This window comes from Colius striatus, chromosome 10 (assembly GCF_028858725.1).
Source record: "Colius striatus isolate bColStr4 chromosome 10, bColStr4.1.hap1, whole genome shotgun sequence".
Lineage (NCBI taxonomy): Eukaryota > Metazoa > Chordata > Aves > Coliiformes > Coliidae > Colius > Colius striatus.
Genome location: NC_084768.1, coordinates 20,807,240 through 20,829,783, shown reverse-complemented (window position 1 = coordinate 20,829,783; position 22,544 = coordinate 20,807,240). Strand labels below are relative to the sequence as shown.

At 49.3% G+C, this 22,544-nt stretch overlaps 1 protein-coding gene across 2 annotated transcripts; it reads left to right on the top strand.

The window, feature by feature from the left end:
* Nucleotides 1-124: 124 nt before the first annotated feature.
* On the top strand, nt 125-22,238 carry ZBTB37 (zinc finger and BTB domain containing 37). Of its 2 annotated transcripts, none has more exons than XM_062003271.1 (5): nt 125-223; nt 2,266-2,379; nt 3,869-4,821; nt 6,211-6,310; nt 8,591-22,238. In XM_062003271.1, exons 3-5 carry the CDS (start codon nt 3,899-3,901, stop codon nt 9,077-9,079), a joined length of 1,512 nt encoding a protein of 503 aa, XP_061859255.1. In that variant the 5' UTR covers nt 125-223; nt 2,266-2,379; nt 3,869-3,898; the 3' UTR covers nt 9,080-22,238. The 2 variants fall into 2 exon arrangements, with proteins under 2 accessions (XP_061859255.1, XP_061859256.1); XM_062003272.1 differs by lacking the exon at nt 125-223 and adding an exon at nt 505-553.
* Nucleotides 22,239-22,544: the final 306 nt, after the last annotated feature.

The window sequence follows — 22,544 nt, the reverse complement described above, 5'->3', positions numbered from 1 at the left end:
GGGCGGGGGCCGCGTGTGCCCGCCCTTCGCGGCGTGGCGGGGGCGTGGCGGGGGCGTGGCGGGGGCGTGGCGGGGGCGGCACGGCGCGGCGCGGGGGCGGCGCGGCGGGGCCGGCTGCGATGCGCGCCACCGCCTCACGGGCGGCAATTTTCTTCCGGGGTGCGGCCCACTCGGGGGGTTTCGCTTCCGGGACGGTGCTGCGGGCCCTTCCCACCCCCGCCAGGTAGGGACCGGCGCGGCGCGGGCCCGGCGGGCCGGGCGGGGCCGGGCGGGGCCGGGCGGGGCGGGGCGGGGGGAGGCTTGGGTCCGCCCCGCCCGTGAGGCGCCGTCACGCCCGCGGGGGCCGGCGCAGGGGGCCGGGGAGGGCGGTCGCGCCCCGCCACCGCCCCTCCGCCCCTCCTCTCCTCAGGGCCGCGGGGCGCACCCGCCCGCCCGTCCCGCGGGGCCGCTGCCGGACGGGACGGGACGGGACGGGACGGCCTCTCGCCGGAGGCCCCGCGGCCCCTTGGCCCGGCTTCTCTGGCCGGTGTTGTCCGCCGCAGGAGGGAGAGCGGTGCGTTTTCAGAGCTCCGGGCGGGACGGCGTGGGGTGGATTTGTCCCCCGGGGTGAGCAGAGGGTGGATGTCGGTATGGCTCCTCCACGCAACCCCTTCGCTTCGGGTTTTCAGGCGCCTCGCTGCAGCTGTCAGGGCTAAAAATGAACCGTACTCGCCTCATACCGGGAGCAAAGGCCCGGAGCCGTTGCTTGCGAGTGGTTTAGTTGGGGAAAAACTCAATACTGTGACATTGACGCTTCGAGCTGAGGCGGGGAAGGGTGAGAGAGGCAGCACCTCTCATCTTCATTTGGAATTAACGTTGGGTAATTACCATTGGGTAAGGTCCCGTCGTAATTTGAAAATAGTCAAGTTGACTAGACATGGTAAATCTCTTCTCCAAATACCGAGAGTTTTCCATTCCGCCTCTTCTAAACAGTTTGACAGCCTTCTGACATGTATGTTCAGAGTGAGCATCATCTGCTGCCGATGGTCTGTCCTAGCTCTTTAATGAGGGCCAGCTGGAGTGAGGACTTTTCCTGGGTTTGGTAATTGCACTTGCCTTACAGGGTGAAAAGGCATTTTCTGACAAAAATGAGTCTAAGCCTCAGGTCTAAGCCTTCAAGTTATATAAAAGACAGAGAAGTGTCTCAGTATGTTCTCTGTGAAGAGCACTTCTCAATGGGAGATCCCACTCGCCCTGTGGGTAAAGGCTGAGATGATGAAATTATAGGCCAGCACCAGGAAAGGCAAAAGTTGAGACATCATTGCACTGCCAGCTGAATGCAGAAGCTTATGGTAGACTCCTTACCCAGCAGGACAGAAATCATCTTCTGACAAGAGCAGTTTGAACCAAAACCAGAGATTTCCCCTTGCCAGCCTCTGACTCAGGTTGTCCCCAAAGTGTGTTGTAAAATGCCACTTCCTGCACACCGACGTGAGGAAGCTACCTGGGCCCCTTTCTCCTGCCAGCAGCAGTAGATGGACTTTTCCCTGCCTTCAGAGAAGAAGCTTGCAAATGGTTTTCTGGGCTCCCCTGGGAGCAGCTGACTTTTGGCCAGGGCTGTACACAGCCACATTCAGCAGTTAAGATCCAATTATTATTTTTTCCCTTCTCTTCTGGTGCATCCTGAGCTGACCCCCTGAGAAAAAAGGGATCACCCTCTGCCTCCAGCCTCACCTCCGTGCCTTGCAGGGGTGTTTCACCTTGCCAAGGCTGCCCACGTCCCTTGCCTTTACTCACCTCCTTTAAGAGAATGCTTTGGGATTTACAAAGTGATGGTTTGGGGAGATGATGAGATCACACTCCTGGGTCCTGCAAATGTCTGCTGGCTGTGTTTTAGGCTGCATAAGTGTTCCTCATGGTATAAATGACACAGCTGGCTCATTTGAGGAAAACCCTGGGTTGGTTTAAATGCTGCAGAGCTAGTGCCAGAGGTACCAGCCCCTGAACCTGAGGAAGTCATTCCCACTCTTATTTGCACTTCCAAGTTTTATTTTAATGACCATCTCTCCAGGACAAACACTGAGCAGATAGTGGGGGAAAGATCAATTTGATAAAGATTCTCCGTGGTTTGGGGTAGGACAGGATTTCACGTCAGGGTTAGCTAATCCTACTGCAGTATCCTCCAGCAAAACAAAGCACTGCGAAGCTTGAAGGTCTTGGTTGTGCTCGGGAGAACCCAGTTCCTCCCTGCTACATTTTTTCTTTCTTTTCTTTTTCCTGCTCAAGGGGAAGGGGGCAAAAAGTTTTCAGACCTTACTACATCAGAAGCAAAAAGAAAAGGAAAGCAGCAAGATACCACCCCCGTTTCTTCCCCTTCGCATGTCACTCGGAACGTTACAGGTAAGACATGGGATTTTCTAGTTCACCTGGTTATGTGCATTCAGAGTTCCACCCTTAACGATGCGCTGACATGGAGCTGTGTGCTGTAGCTCCTCAGCTTCTGTGGGGCTTATTGTTTTCTTCTAAAGATAGGGGAAGGGGAGAAGAAGCCTCTCGAACCTGGCGCTGTTGAAGCTGCGCCTTGTGACGTTCTCTGTGCCCCGATCTCCTCAGCCCAGAGACACGCAGCCAACTGGCCATTTAATCGTCTCTTTGCCCGGCTTGGCCAGATTGACAGGCTGTCCTGCAGCTTCAGCTTTAGTTACATACTTTGCCAAGTTTGCACAAAGTCTGCTTGTGCATAGGAGCGTGTACCGTCCTGCAGTGTTCAGCAGTTAGATGGAAGCAGCAGCCCTTGGAAGGCACACGCATGCTCTGCTGTATGCTGGCCCCTGCGCCTCAGAGGTTGCTCAGAGTGTGCACTGGGAGCCTCTCGGTATTCCCGGCCTGCCTGGCATTGTTTTGATATCTGCAGCACTCTGCTTAATCAACGCTTCAGATGCCACCCAGCTTGGAAGCTGTTCATGCCAGGAGTGGTCTTTAACAAACTTCTTTACTTTCCTTTTTTCTGTTTTCTTTCATCTCTTGGGGCAAGTTTACATCTAATTTTGGCTCATTCTGAATTTTTACCATATATGGTCAGGGCTCTATTTCAAACTTGGCCAAACTGAAATGTGATGATTATAGGAAAAATGAATTATGGAAGGGCAACTAGAAGAGCGAGTGTGTTAATCTCCATTGTTCCTGAGTTGTCTTTTGCTGTGTGCAGTATCTCAAAGTACACCAGAGCCAACTCCTTCTGCTGGGGTCACTCATGCCTGGTGGTGGTTCTGGTCAGTCGGTGTTTTCAGCTGGATTCTGTGCTTTTTCTTTCACCCTTCTCCTGTGTGTTTTCTGCCATGTGTTAGACACGCAACATATGATGAATATCATGGGATTAACGATGTACTTAAGATGCCTGGAGGTCAAATGTGTGCCGGTCAGCTTTTGAAAAGTCTCTCAGGATGATTTAGGTCCCAGTGTCTCCTTCCTGATTCCTGTTCTACAAAGAAAGGATAACAATATTACTTTCCTTTTTCAAAGTGCTTAGGAGGTACAAGTGCTAAGTATTTTAATCCATTATGCAATCAGTTGCCTATTTTTAGTACCTGAACCATTTTTAATGTTCTTTTGACAATGCAAATGTGCTTTTATTGAGGCTGACAGAACGAAGTGTTTGGAGCATTTCAGCCACAGGGAATGGGGGTCTGGTTTAACTTGGTGTATAGCAAAGGTGGTGTATAGCACATAAAGATCAGAGAACTGCTTTGAGGCACTCGTAAATTAGATGGTGAGAGACTTCTTTCAAACATCCAGTATTTCAAACTGCATGAAAGTAGGTGAAAAATTGTTTTAAATGCAAGTGATAAACTAGTTCCCTTAACAATGGTATTTTTGCCTCCCTTTTCAGTAAGGTCGTGCACCTGCAACTGGGACAGCCATGGAGAGGAGTGGAAACATTCAGCTGGAGATTCCTGACTTCAGTAATTCTGTCCTGAGCCACCTGAATCAGCTACGCATGCAGGGTCGCCTATGTGACATTGTGGTCAACGTCCAGGGGCAGGCTTTCCGCGCTCACAAGGTGGTGCTGGCCGCCAGCTCACCCTACTTCCGCGACCACATGTCCTTGAACGAGATGAGCACCGTTTCCATTTCTGTCATCAAGAACCCTTCTGTTTTCGAGCAGCTCCTTTCCTTTTGTTACACCGGTAGGATATGCCTGCAGCTGGCTGACATCATCAGTTACCTGACGGCTGCTAGTTTCTTGCAGATGCAGCACATCATAGACAAATGCACGCAGATTCTTGAGGGAATTCATTTCAAAATCAATGTGGCAGAAGTAGAAGCTGAATTGAGCCAGACCAGGACAAAACATCAGGAAAGACCACCAGAGTCTCACCGCGTGACGCCAAATCTGAACCGTTCTCTGAGCCCGCGCCACAACAACCCGAAGGGGAGTCGCCTGGGCCAGGTCAGCACGGTGCTGGACATTCGGGAGCTGAGCCCGCCCGAGGAATCCACCAGCCCCCAGATCATTGAGCAGAGTTCAGACGTGGAAAGCAGGGAGCCCATCCTACGGATTAACAGGGCGGGACAGTGGTACGTCGAGACGGGCCTGGGAGACCACGGGGGACGGAACGATGACGACATCCGCGTGCTGGGGGGAGTACGCATTAAAACAGAGAACCTGGAGGAGTGGCTTGGGGCAGAGCATCAGCCATCAGGAGAAGATGGGAGCAGCGCTGAGGAGGTCACTGCTATGGTGATCGACACCACAGGCCACGGGTCGATGGGTCAAGAGGCTTACGCGTTAGGGTCCTCTGGGGCCAAAGTGGTCAGGCCAACCAGCAGTGAGATTGACAGGTAAGTTTTCTTAAACTTAATTACTGACCTTGGCTGTAAGAGGAGATTGTGCAAGATTTTCACTTGGCTGAGCTGGTTGCTTTGGAATGCTTTCCCCTTCTATTTCCTGTGGCCATCTTAAGCATAAGCACTGAAGGAATTTTTTTCCTGGTGTTAGGAAACATATCTAGTTTGGGTTATACTGTTTTGGCTGGGTAGTGATGAGACTGGGATCTTCAGGTACAGGCTGTCTTGGGAAATTAATTATTAGCCCTTGGAAGTGCATAGGTTGCAATCTCTATCTCTCGGTGTTCAGCTGAGGTGGGGTTTTGGCCTAAAGAAGATATTGCAGTTCAGTCTCGGTAGAAGTCTCGCTCAGCATCGGAATTAATGAGGCTACTTACAATACATTACACAAAGTGTCACTGCAGTGATGCCTTCTGGCCTGAAAAGCTGGGGGATGGCTCTGTCTGAGAAGCAAGCCAGCCATCAACTGTAGGTCGAGAGGAAATTATCTTCCTGGTGGTCCAGGACAGCACTGGGTCCTGGGTTTACATGTTCTGAAGTGTCTGAAGAGCCCATCGGCCTCTGCTGATGTTTTGATTTGTATGAAAGAAGAGAAGCCTTTCTTGAAAACAGGTGGTGAAATCTGCTGTGTTTTGATTCTCCATCCATCTGCTTCCTCTCCCCTCCAGCATTTGTTTTATTGCCCTCAGCTCAGGCCAAAGAATGGATCTGATAAAGGGCAGATTTGTTGTGTCTGGGGGGGTCGTATCTGTGGATTTTCTCTTCACGTCTGCCTCTTTTCTAGCTCAATCCCTTTGGTCCCTTGAGGGAACAGCTACCTGGAAGGCAGTGGGTATTCTGTCACTTGTTGCTTAATAAATGAATCAATGAGAATGATCTTGAGCTGGCCCTTGGAAGGGAGATCCTCTCCTAGTTCTTAAACTCTGCCACAGATCAGCTAGCCTCGACCTTCTGTTTTTGCACTGCATTCAGTAACTGCTGTTTCCTACCTGGAATCCTTCACATCATTTTTGTTTCACACTGGAAAAAGGGAGGGCGAGGGTGGTGGAGGAGAGGTGCCCTTGGAGAAATGATTTTTTTCTCCAGCTGTGCAGTTCCTGAGTTGTTGGGCCCATACTGGTTTACCTGCAATAGCACCCAAAAAGCTGTTACTGAATTGGAAGCCAAATGACTCAGTTTTATTTTTCAGATGTAAGGCTGAAAGCACAGACCAGTGTGACTTGGTTTTTCCTTTATACTTGCGCTGTCCCGCCTCCTGTGTGTTAGCTGGTGAGGATGAAGAGATGCTATACAGGTGCCTCTATTGCTCACCCGTTGTTGTAAACACTATAGTGACCTGATGCCCATTAAAAACTCCGTTTACACTCTTCCCCCACCCCACAGATTTAGCCCTTCTGGCAGCATGGTTGCTGTGACTGAGCGGTACAGATCAAAAAGCGAGTCTCCCGGGCGGATGGATGAGCCCAAGCAGCCCAGTTCCCAGGTAGGCAGATCAAGGAGTTTGCAAGTACGTGTTGGCATTGAAGGTGAAGGGGGCTGTGTTGTGATGAAGTGTATAATATATGTGCAAGCAACGCTGTGGGTGAAACAAAGACCCTTCGTTGTTGCAAAGGGTTTAGTTTCTCACACTGAGAATGTATGCCCATGGTATATGATTGAAAACTCAGTTTGGCTATTTGGGATTTTGGCCAGATGTCTGGAAAACACGAGGAGTTTCATTGTCTGAGGGCATAAATACCAGCCCTTGTTCTGGCAGGCCACCAGCTCCTGAGGAGAAACCCGATTTGCCTCCACAGCTGGATCTGCCTTAAAACACTGCCAGCAAATGCCTGAGCTGAGGGAGGAGGTGTTAATTGGCTTCTGTGGAAGACTGAGGGGTGACAGCAGCTGAACTTTTCTGTGCTAGTCCCAAAACCATTCCAAAAAGCCCACCAGGCACTACACCAGCAAACCTATTGTGTGGAGTGTCAAAGGACTTGTACAGAGGTCTCTGTCTTGTCCCCAAGGGACTGCATTGTAGAGCAGAGTTTGGAACGTAAAGTAGCTCAGAACTCTCTGCTTTCTTGTGCTATGGGCACAATCTTGAGGTAGGAAGGAGGGATACACAGAAATGCAGGAGAGCAGCGGGCTGTAGGGTGCAGGTATGTGTGTGACTCAGGTCAGGCATGTGAGCTCTCTGTGCTGCTGAGCCTCCCCTGCAGCACCGCGGTGCTGGGAGGGGTCACACAGCCACGTAGGCAAACATGAGTCATTACAAAACAAATCCTGAAAAATGCCTGTATGAAATGACACCTGAAGAGTTTCAGATATGATTTGTAGTTTATTCCACTTTCCTTTTACTGCAAGCCCCTCAATTGGCTTCTGGTTTTTTTTAACCTTTAGTCAGTAAAAATCAAGCTCTAGAGTCAGACCAAGGGCTGAGGCAAGAGGGGGAAAAATCATGATTGCTATCTGCTAAATTTGTAATACACTTCCATAAAACAAAATATAGCCTTTTCTGTTCCTATTTTGCCAATTCTTTGGTTTATGTCCTCAGAATACATCTAGAAAATTTCAGGTCAAACTAACCCTCCAGGGCAAATGTGACATGCAAAGCCATTTTAGCTCTGTGCACAGAAAAGCTGCTATTATTTCTCTCTGTCAGGACATGGCCTCATCTGTAAAATCACAGGCTGCCACATACATGGGGAAGCATCACCACCTTCCACTCTTCTGGTATTGCCATATCAATGCTAAAACTAGTCTGCCTGTGATCCCTGCCTGGTGGCAGTGGTAGAGGGGAAAGAAAGTACCATGGCTTTGTGCATCACCTTTAGTCCTGAGCAGCATACTGGTGCTTGTACAGCTGGATCCAACCACACCTGGCAGAGTTCTGCTGCTGCTCACATGTGCACAGCCCTGGTTGCCAGAGGAGAGGCCTTCCTGCTGTTACACTGGTTGCTTGTCCATGTTTGGCATCAGTGAGAAACAGCCTAAGAGTTGAGAGTGCAAATACCACATCTTGCAGCACAGGGGCATGCAGGAGACTGACTGTGCACGTTCGGAGCAGCTGTCCTAGAGCCCAAGCAGGCAGTTCAGGGTTACTCTTGGCTGTTTGTCTTTCTGGCTTCAGAGAATAATGAGGAGCCAGCTAGTCCTTGCTGTGTGACTCGGGTCAGGCGTGTGAGCTCTCTGTGCTGCTGAGCCTCCCCTGCAGCACCGCGGTGCTGGGAGGGGTCACACAGCCACATAGGCAAAGGTGAGTCATTACAAAACAAATCCTGAAAATTGCCTGTATGAAATGACACCTGAAGAGTTTCAGATATGATTTGTAGTTTATTCCACTTTCCTTTTACTGCAAGCCCCTCAATTGGCTTCATTTTTTTTAACCTTTAGTCAGTAAAAGAGATTGTGGTATACAGTATTTCAATCAAACTGGCCCAAGGTTTTGCAAAAAGTGACATGCATTGACACGTTTGCTCTGCAACTCAGCCGGTGGCTACACGTCCTCCCAACAAGGGCTGTCTTGTCTGCCCCGGATATAGCGAGTGACTTGGCAGAAGGAGCCGCCGTAGCAGAGGTTTCTAATTGATTGCTCATTTGTCTTCAGCCCCAAGGCTCCAGTTAAGCACTTAAATGTGTGCTTGAGGTTGAAGACATTAGTGCTGCTGATTTCGAGGTTTGGCACATGCTTCAGTGCTTTACTGGCTGGACTGGGGCCTCGATCTTCTCTCCTGCAGTTTGTTTCAGGCTGTTGTTTAAATCTCTGGTGTTTCCTTGGCAGGGGGAGGAATCGGCCATGCTGGGAGTGAGCGGTTACGTGGAATATCTGCGGGAACAGGAGGTTTCAGAGCGCTGGTTCCGGTACAACCCACGGCTCACTTGTATTTACTGCGCCAAATCCTTCAACCAGAAGGGCAGCCTGGACCGGCACATGCGTCTCCACATGGGCATCACGCCTTTTGTGTGCCGCATGTGTGGGAAGAAGTACACGCGCAAGGATCAGCTGGAGTATCACATCCGCAAGCACACGGGCAACAAGCCCTTCCACTGCCACGTCTGCGGTAAAAGCTTCCCTTTCCAGGCCATCCTCAACCAGCACTTTCGCAAGAACCACCCTGGCTGTTTGCCTCTGGAGGGGCCCCACAGCATCTCTCCCGAGACCACCGTCACATCCCGGGGGCAGGCGGAGGAGGAATCTCCTCCACAGGAGGAGGCTGTGGCTGTTGGGGAGACGGCGCAGGGATCTGTGTCCACAACTGGGCCAGATTGAAACACAGCTGCAGAGTCTGGGGAGAAAGGACCATCTTCCCATTTTCAGCTCTAAAGAGTCAGCACCAACCTGGCAGGCTGGTACTGTGATTAGTGCAATGCCACCACCGGACAGAAAAAAAACCCCAAGATGTTGCCAAAATAGAAAAATCTTCCTCTCTCTCTCTCTCTCTCTCACACCCACACAAACACACGTAGAGTGTTTAAAGTTTTTCTCCCTTGTTCCTCCTCCTCTTGGAGAAAAACAAAACAACTGTGTCAATCAACTTCTTATTCAGGGATCAACAGGATTTTAAATTTTTTTACTGTTCTGTAGCGACCTGGGACGAGCAGCCATTTGTGTTCCCGGGCGGCGCTTTGGCCCGGCAGCTCGGTCCCGCCGGCGGTGCTCCGCTGAGCCTCACCTGCAGGGCTGCTCCTCACCCCCTCTGCCGGTCCAGCTCAAGGGGAGAGCAGGGGTGAGGGGCCATTGCCTTCCTCCCTTCCCCAGGGAGTTGCCACGTTCCAGAAAACACAAAGACTGTCCTGGTGGAACCCGCCTTGCCTGAGTGTATTTATCCCTGTCTTAGTTCTGGTGTGTCTCTTTTTACCTTTTTACCTAAACTATTATTTTAGGGCTTTTGGCTTGCCCGTGCCAGGCGTGCGGCCGCGACGCCCCCTGTTCCAAGCGGGCACGGCTGTAGAGCGGGATTCTAGAGGTCAGCCACGTTTGAAACGCTCCAGCTCCTGAAGGTGAGATTGAGCAGCTGCGAGGTTGGCGTTGGGAGAAGGGCCGGAGGAGGTTATCCGTTGCTGTTGCTGATCTGGTGAGTTCCGAGCGCTCTTGATGTCCTGAGGGGTGTGCTGCTGTGCTTCAGGTGTTGCCAAGCGTTAGGAAGGAGTTTTTTTCTGGACTGACTGAATTGTGGAGTTAGAGGCTGGCTACCAAAGTCGTCCCTCACCCCTGCTCCCCCCTTGACAGGCACTTGATCTTTTCTAACAGCAATATGGAGTACTGAAATACCGTCGTCCCGGCGCAGCAATCGTGGGTGGTTGCTTTTAAACGTGTTTCTACAAACTAGTTTGATAACTTTTTTAATCAATGAAATGCAAAAACAAAAAAAAAAACAAAAACAAACCCTACTTTATTTCCTCATAACAGTTCAGGTTCAGGAAACTTAAAAGTGAATGGTTCCTAGAGCAATCACAACTTGGTCCCCTTGCATGGACTTAAACTTTTTGTATTCTAAGCAGCTCTGATGTTCAGAGCAAGTTAAGCAAGCCCAGAGAGACATGCCTGCCTTGTATATTGTAGGTGTTTGCACGTGCTTACGTGTTTCATAAACAGAAAAGCATGGGACAGGTAGATAAGTGCAAATATCTTGACATCTTTTGAAGAAGTCTTCTAAAAAATATGCAATACTATAAGAGTTTTCTCTACTTCTGATGCCAAGTTGTTCACGGTGGAGGGGGAAAATGAACGACAGGTTGCATGGATTGGGTTTGGGAGAGGACATTGGGTTGAAGGAGTTCTCTTGAGGATGTAAAACATGTACAGTAAGGATGGATGAAGTTCTGATCCTTGAGGTGATGAGAGGAACAAGGAGACATCGCAAAAGAAATACACTTCATCTTGCTTTGGCAGAGAAAGCCGGGCGAGAGGTTAGAGCATAGGCCTGGCGGGCAGGAGATGTGCCAAGTGAAGGTAAAGTTTGCCCTCCAGGCTGACAGTTTTGGGCACATGGAATCACCTCCATCCCTCACTTTCCCCACCTGCAAAGTGGGACTTGGGATCAACTTCCTGCCCCTTTCGAGGGAAGTTTGGGGAGGAGTGATGTACATAAAGCCTCACTACATATATTTCTCTCTTTTATAAGCAAGAGGTCTCACTGTTCCTCCCATGTCTCTCAAAAAGCAGACGTGGCTCTAATGGGTTTTTGTGTGTCTAGGGAAGGGAAGGCCTTGGAGCCAGGATAGCGTGTAACGGGGATGTGCTCCTGAGAGGAACCTTTGCAGGTGTTCCCAGATGAGCACCTGCAGAGTACAATTTCATTGATCATTTCAGCCAGGAAAAGTGATGTTTTCCTTCAGTCCCTTCTTCCTCTTCCCCTGTTAAGTGCATCATCACATAATGAATGATTTTCTAAGCAGCCACCCGAGGGACCAGCCCCCACGGGGTTTCCTGTCAAAGGTCAAACAGGATTGTACCGAAACAGTAAGATTGCCAGAGAGCAGTGGCAGAAGACGAGAGATGAGAGGGTGGCTGAGGTAGGTTTCGTTGCAATGGAGGTGCTGGGGAGCAGAGATGTGCTGAGTATGCTGCTTTAGTCATAGCTTTCCAAGTTACCAAAAATCTAAAAGACAAAAAAAGTTAAAAACTTTGAAATCCTCTCCTGTTCACACCAGAGAGCATCAAAAGTTACTTTTAGTTGCTTACGAGATTTTTAAGTGTTTTAAAATAGAACTTTTAAAAGAATACTACCAAACTATAAAAACATAAAGTTATTTATATACATATATTATATATGAAAATAGTGGGAAAGTTTCCCTGCTAAGCTTGCTGTGAAGAGAAGGGTGAAGGTGCAGTAACTGCTAGACAAGCAACGCGTTTCTGAAACAGATGGCAACCGATCCATCCAAGCGTAGCGATGAAAGGATGGCGTTCAGTGGTGAAGGGATGGCGTTCAGTGGTGAAGGCCTGCATGCAATGGTGAAGGCCTGCATCCAGATGGCGTAGCCAGGAGCTTCCTAAGCAGGTTTTGGTTTTACTGTATCGATACTGTGAACGGAGGAGCATCCAAACAGCCCAGGCGCCGGCCGCGCGTCCTGGCCTGCTGACTCACTACTTTCAGTTGGCCTGGTGAAAACCGTGACATTGGTCCTTCATGTAGTACTGGGCTGGTCTGAAAACAAAGCTTGTGAAAGGGTTTAGGGTTTTTCTTTTTTCCTCTTTTATGGTTGATTTTGGTTTGTTTCCTTTTTTTTTGTTCTTTTTGGTGCAGAGGTTGCCACTGTATAAACCGATCATTTCTGATTGCATGCAAAAGAGCCAATATTCTTGCCCGGGCCTCACTGAGGTGAAGTTTATAGCTTGTAGCTAGAGTCAGTATAAGGTATGGTAGTGGGAATCATTTTAATATTATTTCTGTACATTTAATGGATGTGTATGTGTATGTATGTGTGGGAATCGTCGTATCTCTGACATTTTCTCAAATAGCGCTGAAAGCAGTTTAGGCCCATCTGCACTACAAGATGAAACCTGTTCAGAAGGAATCGTTTCTTAAACATTTCTTTCAGTGGTTGTCTTCTGCAGTGCAGCTAAGGCCGAGGTTCGAGATAAAAAAGGGGTTGGAGGTCATATTACGGTATGGAATAAACCTCATGTGAATTTTCTGGCAGTGGCATAGCTACTTGGAGCTGCTTTCCGTAACAGTGATGCCATCTTCCGTTGCCTCTCCGTTGGCAAGCTGTGTAGCTCTTGACAGTTGCACCAAAGCCGTGGAGAATCAGATGCCAACTTTCCAAGTGCAAATGCTTCTGTGGTGGGTTGAGGCACGGCTTTGCATTTCCATGTCTAGCTGCAGCTTTTCCCCCTCTGCCAAAACTGTGATTTCAACTGTGATTTCAGGAGGATGTGAAGAGAACTCTGTCATGTTTTAATACCTCTGTACGTAACATTTCTGTCCGCTCTGGAGTTCGGGCTTACTGACCCGTTGGTTTGCCTGCCTCAGGCAGCGGCGGGAACACGCTCTGGTTCTGCAGTTTTCTTGCTCAGAGGGAGAATGCATTTTGTTGTTCTTTGCTGCAGCAGAGAAACTTTCCAAATGTGAAGCATTGTGGTTATCTCCTTGAGCCTGCAGAAAGGCCCCAGTGCCAGGTCACAGCAGAGTGATGTGCTGGTTGCTGTGGCTGTTCCTTGCTGCTGCCAAGTTCCCTGTGAACAGCTGTGAAAATAACGAGATTGTGTTAATACTGTGCTGCTGCTTTGGGGAAAAGCTGAAACTCTTCCTCTCAGGAGGATGACTGATGTGAACGTGGGAGAGGGGAAAAAGCAGAAGGTCTTTTCCTATTTCCAGCAGCTAGAGAGGGATGAAGGAGGAGGCTTTGTCAAAGGTGAGTCTGTAACAGGAGGCTGAGAACACACTTAGAGCCACTCAGTAAGCTGCAGGGATGTGAGCCTGGGAGGAGTCAGGGCAGCTAATGCAGATGGGCAATCCCTCGCTTGTCCTCCTGGCATTGTCCAGCCAAAAGGTTCGGTCCTTTGACTTACCAGTATCTTCCTTATAATATTTTCAAGCTGTGATCTGTGTAATTTAAACTTGCAGAAATTTGGGTGGATGAAGGGCAGGAAGAATAGAAAGAGTTTTTTGTCTCTGCTGCTGTTGTAAATCCAGCCGAGGTCAGTAGCGACTGACTCTGTTCCCATCTGACAGCTCTTCAGGCTGGAACTGCATTTGGAGGAAGCTGTGATCCTGCTGGAAGGCACAGCGGGGCAGGCTCTGTGGGAAGGGCACCGAGCCAGGAATTGAGCCCTCTGCGAGACTGAGGCTGAAAGAAATCAAGGGGGCAGAGCTCCCTGCTCGTCCTGCCCTTGTTTTGTGACAGCTAGGTGACTTTGCTTTCCAGGGCAGGCTGTCCCACGCCTCTATGCGGTAGTAATTTCACTTAGAAGCGTGCTGCCCGGTTCTAAGCAGTGCGGGCTTCAAGCAGAGTCCTTCTGCTGCCTTTGGGTGATTCAGCCCTGATGACACATTTGCAAGAGCAGAGTTGTAGCTTTTATTTGCTGCTGACTTCATCTCTCCTGCAGAACCCGTGGTATAAATAGAAAGACAGCTGAAAAGGTGCAGCTTCTTTGAGTGGAAGGTAGCTTGTGAGGTAGACCAAGTCATACATCTTTAAAGCCAACAAAAATTACCACCCCTTATACTTCTGATTTAAATTGGTAACGTTCTCCCCTTTGATCCATGACGTGCCTGCCAACTGAGCTGTACCAGCATCCAAGTGTTTCTGCACATCAGTGACACCAGGTGCTGTTCTTGCCAAACTAGAAATATTTGGGGGATGGGAGAAGTCAAGGAGCTGTAATTCAGCTAATTTTTGTCAAGAGTTTGGGCTCTGAGTTTGCCCTGGGAGCCGAGCCCATAGCCAGGACTACAGTCAGCAAGGCTGGGGGCTTTCGCTGGAGCTGCTGCTGACGTAGCCTCGGCTCAAGGTAACAGGGTTCTCCAAGATGAGCATCACTCCCATCACCAGGTGAGATCCATGCACAGAGTTTTGACATGTTCAGTGGAAGGTCCTAAAGAGGAGCTAGGTATCTTTATCATTGTCATTCAAAGGATATTTTAATAGAAAATACATACATATATATGTATGTGCATTTATATAGATATATATTTGTAACCAAATAAAAGCTAGAACTATGCAAACACTACTGGCTGCTGCTTGAAACTAATGTCTACCAGGACATTTTGGAATAGAGTAGATTTGGAGTAGATTTGTTTGGGTCTTTTTGTTCTTTCTTCTTTTGATAAAATGCAGCAGACCAAAGCTTTGCTGCAGTTAGTCTGATTAGAAATGTAGGTTATTCCTAATCTGGAACCCACTTGAGTGGGTTTATAAAGTTATCTGAAGTGTCCTACCATCTCCAAAATGTTTCCACCTGTCTTTGTATTATCGCTGAAAGGCTTTCTCTTGTGAAACGTAGGAAAACACGGAGGCTGGGACTAGGAGAGACTGAGTGTGATGTTAGGGATGATAGTTGGAAGAGAAGTAGAATCAAGGAAGGACTTGGGAGCATTTTCTTTTGGAAGTAGGATTGAGTTGACGTCAAGGAATCTTCCTACTTGTGAAGATGTCTGCTGCTGGGCTGGAGGCAGTGATGCAAGAGGCATCACCAGGCTGAATCCTGGTATTGGAAATCTTCCTGCTGAACCTGATGGTACTGGAGTTTAGTCTGCTGGGAGAGAATTCATAAGGTTTCTACCATTTCTTTGTGTAAGATCACATCTTTGCTTTTAGCACTTACTACAATATACCCAACTGTCATCTTCAGAGACATTTTATTCCCAGGAACTGTAGAAAATTCAGGTTTCCTATAACATTATCCTCATCCCAACTGTGAACAAGTTACTACTGCTTCTTTTAATTTATTGTCTTTCTGTTCCTGAACGTCTGTGTGATCCATCTGTTCACCAGCGCCGCCTTCCAGTGCTTCGTTAGCTTTTATGCACAGGGAATTGTTGCAATGGATAAGTTGACCATGCTAGTTGGAAGAGTAGAAGCCTCTGGAGAATGACTTTTGCTTCCTCTAGCTGTCATTAGGGAGTGCACACACACATACCTGTATATACATATATATGTATACATATATAAAGTGTTTCAATATAAACTCATTTAGCATTATTCTTATTTAATTTATATTTTAATCCAGTTGTAAGCCAAAGTATTACAGCTTGTGAAATGATGTGTCTTGGAAACAGGAGGAACCTTCTTAGAGGGGAGCTCTGAAAGGTCTTTGTTGACAAAAATATGGATACGAATTACTTAAGAACTTGTGCTGCTGCATCCAAGAGATTTGCAGCCTTGGGAGGATTTCAGGCTTGCTGGGTAAAGTTTGATGGTGGAGAGGCAGGGTGGGTTCTCATCTTAAACCACTCATTTCTTTTCTCATCCAGTATCACTTGGTATTGGAGGAGCTGCTGCAAGAGCAGGACGGCAGGGCGTCTGATGGAGATGAGGAGTGATGTCAGGCAGCACTGTGTGCTTCTAGGCTCTTTTCTCTCAGATCTGGACTGAGATGTGCTGCTGTTGGTGCGAGGCACCTCGGCACTGCCACGTAGAACAGGCCTGCAGGGAGCTTGGTTCCCTCCATCGTTGGAATGAGCACCTTAAAAGCCCGATTCAGCTGTGTTCCTGCTGCTGGACTTTTCCAGCAGAATCCCTTTGGAGTCTCTGCCACCCCACTGTGCCAGCTGGCCACAAACCTGGGGCATCTGGCCTGCCTCTTGAATTGGGATGCTTTGAGGAAGCATGAGGACTTGCCTACTAGAATGCCTCACGGAAATCCCTTGCAAGGGAAAAACGAGTCAGGAATTTAGGTGCAGGTTTGCTGTATGTGCTGTAACGTGAATCTAAAGTGATTCCACATGGTCCTGCCTTATGAATGCAGAGTTTGGATGAGTTTTTGTAAATAAGCCTAGAAAAGACTGGACAGGCTGTCTTGGTGCTGGCACTACTTCTGCCTGCGTCCCCTTTGGCTCACTGTTCCAGGATGGAGGGAAGGTCAGAGCTGAGGTGTTTGTTGAGATGGAGCTCAGCAGCCACCACACTGGGTACTCCTGGGCTGTGGCTCGTCTGTGCTGTTGGAGCAGTTCCAGCAACCCATGAAGGAGGATCAGGGCCCTCTGAAGGCCTGGAAATCGTAGGGGTTTTTATGGTACTTAGCTGTTCTGTAGGAAAACAAGTATGTTCTGGCAAGCCTAGATGTAAAGAGGGAGAAGACATCAAACCAGACTGTAGTCTGGCAGGACTGGGAGCTGGAGAGAAAGGCACAAAACCAGACACTGATGTATTTAGTGTCTAATTTATAGTTTTAGAAAACCAGCCGTTGCTATTTACTGATGTCTGGGGGTGTTGGAGTTTTCTTTAGTAACTTCGGTGGAGGTGCCTGTTCTGCTGTCACCAGTGGGAAGGAAAAATTAGTTTAGAGGTAAAATCTTGCTGGTTCTTCTGTGCCAGGGACTAATTGCCTTTCTAAGGAATTAGCAAACACTAAGAAAAGATTCACCTCTTAACAATCTTGCACAGGCCTGGCAGCAGCTCTGCTTGCCCCTGCTCCTCAGCTATTTTTCAGGAAAGGGTTTCTTGCATCCTTTTGCTGAGCAGGGTGATGGTTGATCAAGTAAGTTCATTAAATACTCGCAGCTCATGGTGTGTAGCAAGAGCTCTGCCAGCCACATGCCCTGCAGTTTTTAGCTACTAGATCTGGTGAATATAAAAACACTCTAAACTGATCTGTTCCTAATTGCAGTCACCAGGCACTGCAGGTCAAGTACCAGGCCCCTTCCGTGCCGCCTGCTGTACGTGTCACATCATCACATCATCTGTCACATCAGATTCCTTTGGCCTGAGTAAGGGGGCTGTGAATGCATGCTGCTGGCTGTCTTTATAACATTCTGATGGCCTTTTGGTACAGACCAAAAGTGCTTCTTTTTGTTCTTTTTGTTCTAAAGCTTTAATTGTTTTCATGGAGATGTTGAAAGATCTTAGATCCCTTAGATCTCTTCAGTTCAATTCTCGTCCAGTGTCAATTTGGGATCCAAGAACAATTTCTACAATATCTATGGATAGGATTTTCTAGGACTGCACAGATCACAGAATGTTTATAACCTGTGGCTGTGATGTTTATAGCACAGGGTTTTTGCAGCCACAGAGATTGGGAGGGATGAGGAAGGGCCTTTGTGGAGAGCCAGGCTCTGTTGCAGCATGGATCGAGTCATGGGGCATGGGTGCCCGCTGGGCCCTTCCAGGTTAGCACAGAGTGAGTTTTCTTTGGCTGTTTTCCTCTCGGCTTCCCATCACATGAGCACTTCAGCTCCTCACTTTGGGAGCAAACAAGAGGCTCTGGTGCCTTCACCTTCAGGAATGCGGCCAGCACTGAGGTGGTGGGTCAGGAGCCAGTCGGGGAACCTTAGGAGAGGAATTGTGCACCTTCCGAACCAAAAAGTAGTTGGACTTCCCAGGAAGGTGGAGGAGTCACCACCCCTGGAGACATTTAAAAGCCATGTAGATGAGATGCTGAGGGACATGGTTTAGTGATTAGAATCGATGATCTTAAAGGTCTTCTTTTCCAACCAAAACAATTCTGTGATTGTATGCTAAGGCTTTTGTGAATGAGGAGTTAAACCTGCCTGTGGCAGGGTGGTGGAGTGGGCCTGTGGGTCTGGGCTGTCTATTCAGAGCCTTGTTTTGGGCCCTTTCAGCAATCTGGGCAAGGGAAAGTGGTAGCCTTTGAACTCCCTGATCTGGGTGCAGGTTTGCACTGAGAAATACACAGAGGGGCCACAGTGGAAGGGCTGTGGCAGAGAGGCTGTGGCGCAGCAGTTGTATCCTACCACCACATTTCCACCTTTCTCGTTCGTGAGTGATGAATCCAGGAGCAGGGATCCTGTTTGCCACGCTCCCCGGAGAAGTCCAGCAGCTCCCTATGGCTGAGTGCAGCCTCCAGGCTCCTGTTTCCATTAGACTCTGCCAAGCTGCAGTTTTGTTACTTTTTTTTTAGTATTACCATGTAAAATTGGGCAGCTTTAATGGGCTTCCTAGTTCATATCAGTTAAGCTTTTGAAACATATTCAGGTATCTGTTAAACACTGCTGTGCAAGTTCCTTGTTTAATCTGATTTATCCTGATGTATCATTTCACTGCAGTTAGCTAAGGCAGTGCTGCCACAATAAATGTGTTCACTTTTTGCTGACTGGTAGCTATGTTAAGCCTCCAGCTTTACTGAGCTTTTGTCAATGTACTTCACCCCCTCCCCCTCAGATCTATGGTCAGACACCTTCCTTGGGTTTATAATGCAGTGAAGCTTATTTATTGAAACTTTCCTTTTATCTTTGCAGTCAGACCCAATGCTATTGGCTATGAAGCTGTGAATCTAATTAGAAACAAGGAAATGAAGCTAAATTGGTTACCTTGACTGCTGGTTGTAAAATGCAGAAGGTAGCAGCATAAAGGGAGACAAATGCAATTGAAATGACTCAGATCAGATGAGGGTAGGAATCACAAAACTGCAGCTGAGGAACCTCTCAGAAATGAGGTTGAACCTGGTGATGTGACTTCACTGCTTCTACTTTTGGTCAAGTCTAAAAGCTGTTTCTAGAGACTGAGAGGTTTGCCCCAGCCCATTGGCTCATGGCTGTGTCAGTGTGTTGCTTGGATAAGGACATTCAGGCTCCCGGGGTGTTATTGGCTTAGAGTTTACATGTCTAAGGAAACTGTACAGGTTACTGTGAGGCTTTTGTTTAATGCTCCATAGCATGGAAATTAGTACCTGAATTGACTTTTGGCATGGAGAGGCAGCAGCTGGGACTAGGGATGAAGGCAAGGGGAGAAGGAAGGTGGTGTTTTGTGGTGGAGGTTGTTGGCTGTGCTCCTGCAGACAGCCTGAGTGAGGCCCATGGGCTGCACCCCTGCCAGAGTCAAAGGCAGGCCCCAGGCAGGGTCCTGAAAACACAGGGAGGTTTGTTCACTCATCTGCCTTCAGGGGGTGGTCACAGCCCGAGGGCCAACTGGAGCTCTGGTGGAGCTGAAGGGAAGAAGCGTGTAGGTGACTTGCAGGTACTTTTCCCACGTGTTGGGAGGTTTCCTAAGCCAGGGTTGTGCTGGGCAAAGGAGCCTGTCTGGATTGCAGGTGAATTTGGGATGGAGAACAGTTTGCTTACGACTAAATCCTTTTGTCTCCTCTGAGGTGCTTGCCTGGCAGGAAGCTGCCACAGCTTCCAGGGTTATGTTGTTGCAGGGCAAAGTATGGGCAGTATTGTGAAGTGAGAGGAGTGCTGTCATTCAGTAATACCTGTTTCTTTGTGTTTGTGTATGTGGAGTTGCTGACAGTCCAGACAGGCCAAGGGGTGCAGGAGTAATCCTTCTTGGTGGCTTTTCTGAATAAGCTCTTTTAGAAGCTGTTTTAGGAAGGGAAAAAATGCACAGCTGTATGTTCTTGTGGTAACGTATTCCTCACACTGTGACCCACAGAGGTGCAGCAGAGGACAAGAGAAGACTGTGTCAGAGCTTAGGTCATAGAAATGAGACAGCTATTCAAAGTCCTGCTTTTGTCTGAAAAGGGAAGGGATGTGGTTTTCCCCATAGCCTCTGGTATCTTAAACACTAGCTGCAGCTCCTGGGAGCGGTGCCCCAGCAGTCTCCAGAGCTGCCCTCTGCCCCCTCCTTTCCCCAGCATCCCCCCCATCTTTCCTGTACAACACTGTGAATACGACACCTGTAGCTCTTTACAACCTTCCCATTACAACTGCTCAGAGCGTGAAACGCTGTCCTGCACTGTCACTGGAGCAGAGGAGCCAGGACCGAGCACCCTGTTCAGCTGAGCAGCCACCCCAAAGGGGAGCTGGGACGGAGCACTTGCTGCAGAGCCACCCAGCGTGTGGTGCCAGAGTTCACAGCGTCAGTGACTTCGTGTAGCCATTTGCTAATCAAATTTGATTTCGTAATGAACTAAACTGACAATCAACTTCTAAAACATTAAAGCCTCATAGAGGGAATAGTCAAGTACATCTTCAACGGGAAGATTTAACTGGGATAACTTTTAATGAAGAGCACAGGATATTTTTCCTTTCCTTTTGGTTTCTTTTGAGCAGTCTTTCCAGACATTGAGTTGCGTCGAGCAGCAGAAGATTCACAGGACAGTAACTACCTCTCTCTCTCGGAGTGCTGAGGTTACCACGCTACACACTCTTATCAGCAAAGCTTTCACTTCGAACAGATTTGTTTTCCTTACCTCTGTGTTTCAGAAATGCAGGTCTGCTCTGTAAAGTGACTCTATGAAAATGGCATCAGGCAGGAGCGGGGGGCAGCAGCCTTTGGGGTCCCTGTTCCCGCTCCGCCGCCCGTTCCTCGCCGTGGCCGCCGCAGGCTGGCTCTGGGGCTGCGGCGGCTCGGGGCACACTCGCCACGTCGCGGCTTCTGCGGGGGAAGGAACCGTCCCGGGCCAGAGGCTGCTGCCGGCGCTGCGAGACCGGGCTCGGCGTCCCGCGCAGGATAGCGGCGCGGGGGGCAGCGCAGGGGAGAGTCCGTCTCCCTCCTGCCTCCAAGCGAGCAGGCAGCAGTCAAAACAGAAGCAATAAAATAAAGAACACTTTTATATGTGGGTCCTTAGTCAGCAGATCTGACTCTGCAGATTTATACACACACACAGAGCAGATCTCTGGTGTGAAAAGGTGCCATTTTTTCTAAAGAGAGTCCCTTTCCAAACTAGAACAGCACTTTACATAGGTTCCTCTTAAAAAAAGAAAAATGAAAAGAAAAAAAAAAAAGAGAAAAAAAACAACAAAAAACCCCAACAAAAAAGGAGATTCCCCCCTTTCCTGAAGAAATGCACTTTAACTCCTCAGCCGCGTACGGCAGCGCCGGCGTTCGACACAGCGGCAGCGGCCCCTCGCCAGCCCGAGCCGGCCCCGCCGCAGCTCTACCTCCCGCTCCCGCCGCGGCACGGCACGTTCCGCGGCCGCCTGCCCCCGTGCCTCTGCAGTCGGCCAAGAACTCCCCTGGGCTCGGAGGAGGGTTCCAGCCCCGGCACACGGCAGGCAGCGGCCCTGGCGCGGCACTGAGCCGAGTCCAGCGAGCAGAGCCAGCGCGACGCCGGTGCTGGGGTTGGGGGCGTTTTTGTTTCCCTCGTGATGTGGAGCCCCAGTCAGTTCAGTATTTGATTTTTTAAAGCCAAGTTTGCCTGTCCCACATTGATTCTGCTCTGGGCTGAGGCGCAGAGTACCCATTTGTAAGAGTTGTGCTGTCACCTCCAACTGTTACCCTATCAATCAAACTTTCTCAGACAGGTGTCCTAACACAACTTACTTTCACAGTTAAAAGTTCCTGCTGTACTAATTATTCTCTCAGTTTTTTTCTTACTAAATTAATTTTGGTTGCAATCCTTACTTCAAGACAAAAACCCAGTCAGTGCTCACAGTAGGCTGCAGGTGGTTGAAGCGGGATCCCTCTGCAGGTAACTTGTGGATAGCCGAGTGTTCCTCGATGGTTTTACAAGCTGTTCCCAAGCTGACCCTCCACCACCGCTTCTCCTTCCCCCCTGCAGTGGGAGCTGGCAGGCAGAAGCCCTGTGGAGGGGCGCCCGGCCGTGCGGGGAGTGCCAGCGCTGCTGGAGCGGGGCAGGGGCAGCGGCGCTGGGGCAGGGGTGACATCCTGCCGGGGAAGGGGGGACGGGGCCATGGCCCTGAAAGCAGTTTAGCAACAAGCGCTCTCGTTGGACAGCTTTAAGAACAATGTGAATGAAAACTTAGCAACTTGGGTAGGAATCTGAACATTCTATAAATGTATACTTGAAATTCTGTTTGTATTAAACGAAAACATCGCATTTTCCTCTTTCTTTTAACACTGTGTAAAAGAACATTATGCATGTGAGTGGTTTGAGAATTAAATGGTTTAATACTCACATCCTTGTCTGTGGTGTGTAGCTGGCTGCTCCGACTGATCTGCCCAGGCCCAGCTCAGTGCAGCCCCCGGCATGGCAGCGGGGGAGAGGCAGGGCCGTGCCACCCATCTCTGCCTGGCATCCTCACCAACCCCAGCTTTGGGGTTTTAGGAGCTTTCTGTCACTGCTGGTGCAGGCTCAGCCCTGTTTGGTCTCACCAGGTGGAGAAGGCACCATGCTGCCGCTGCTGCCAGTGCAGGGCCTGGGGCTGGGGCAGCAGGAGGGTCCTTCAGAGTGCTGCAGGCCAGGGCAGCAGTTGGGTTGGGTGCCA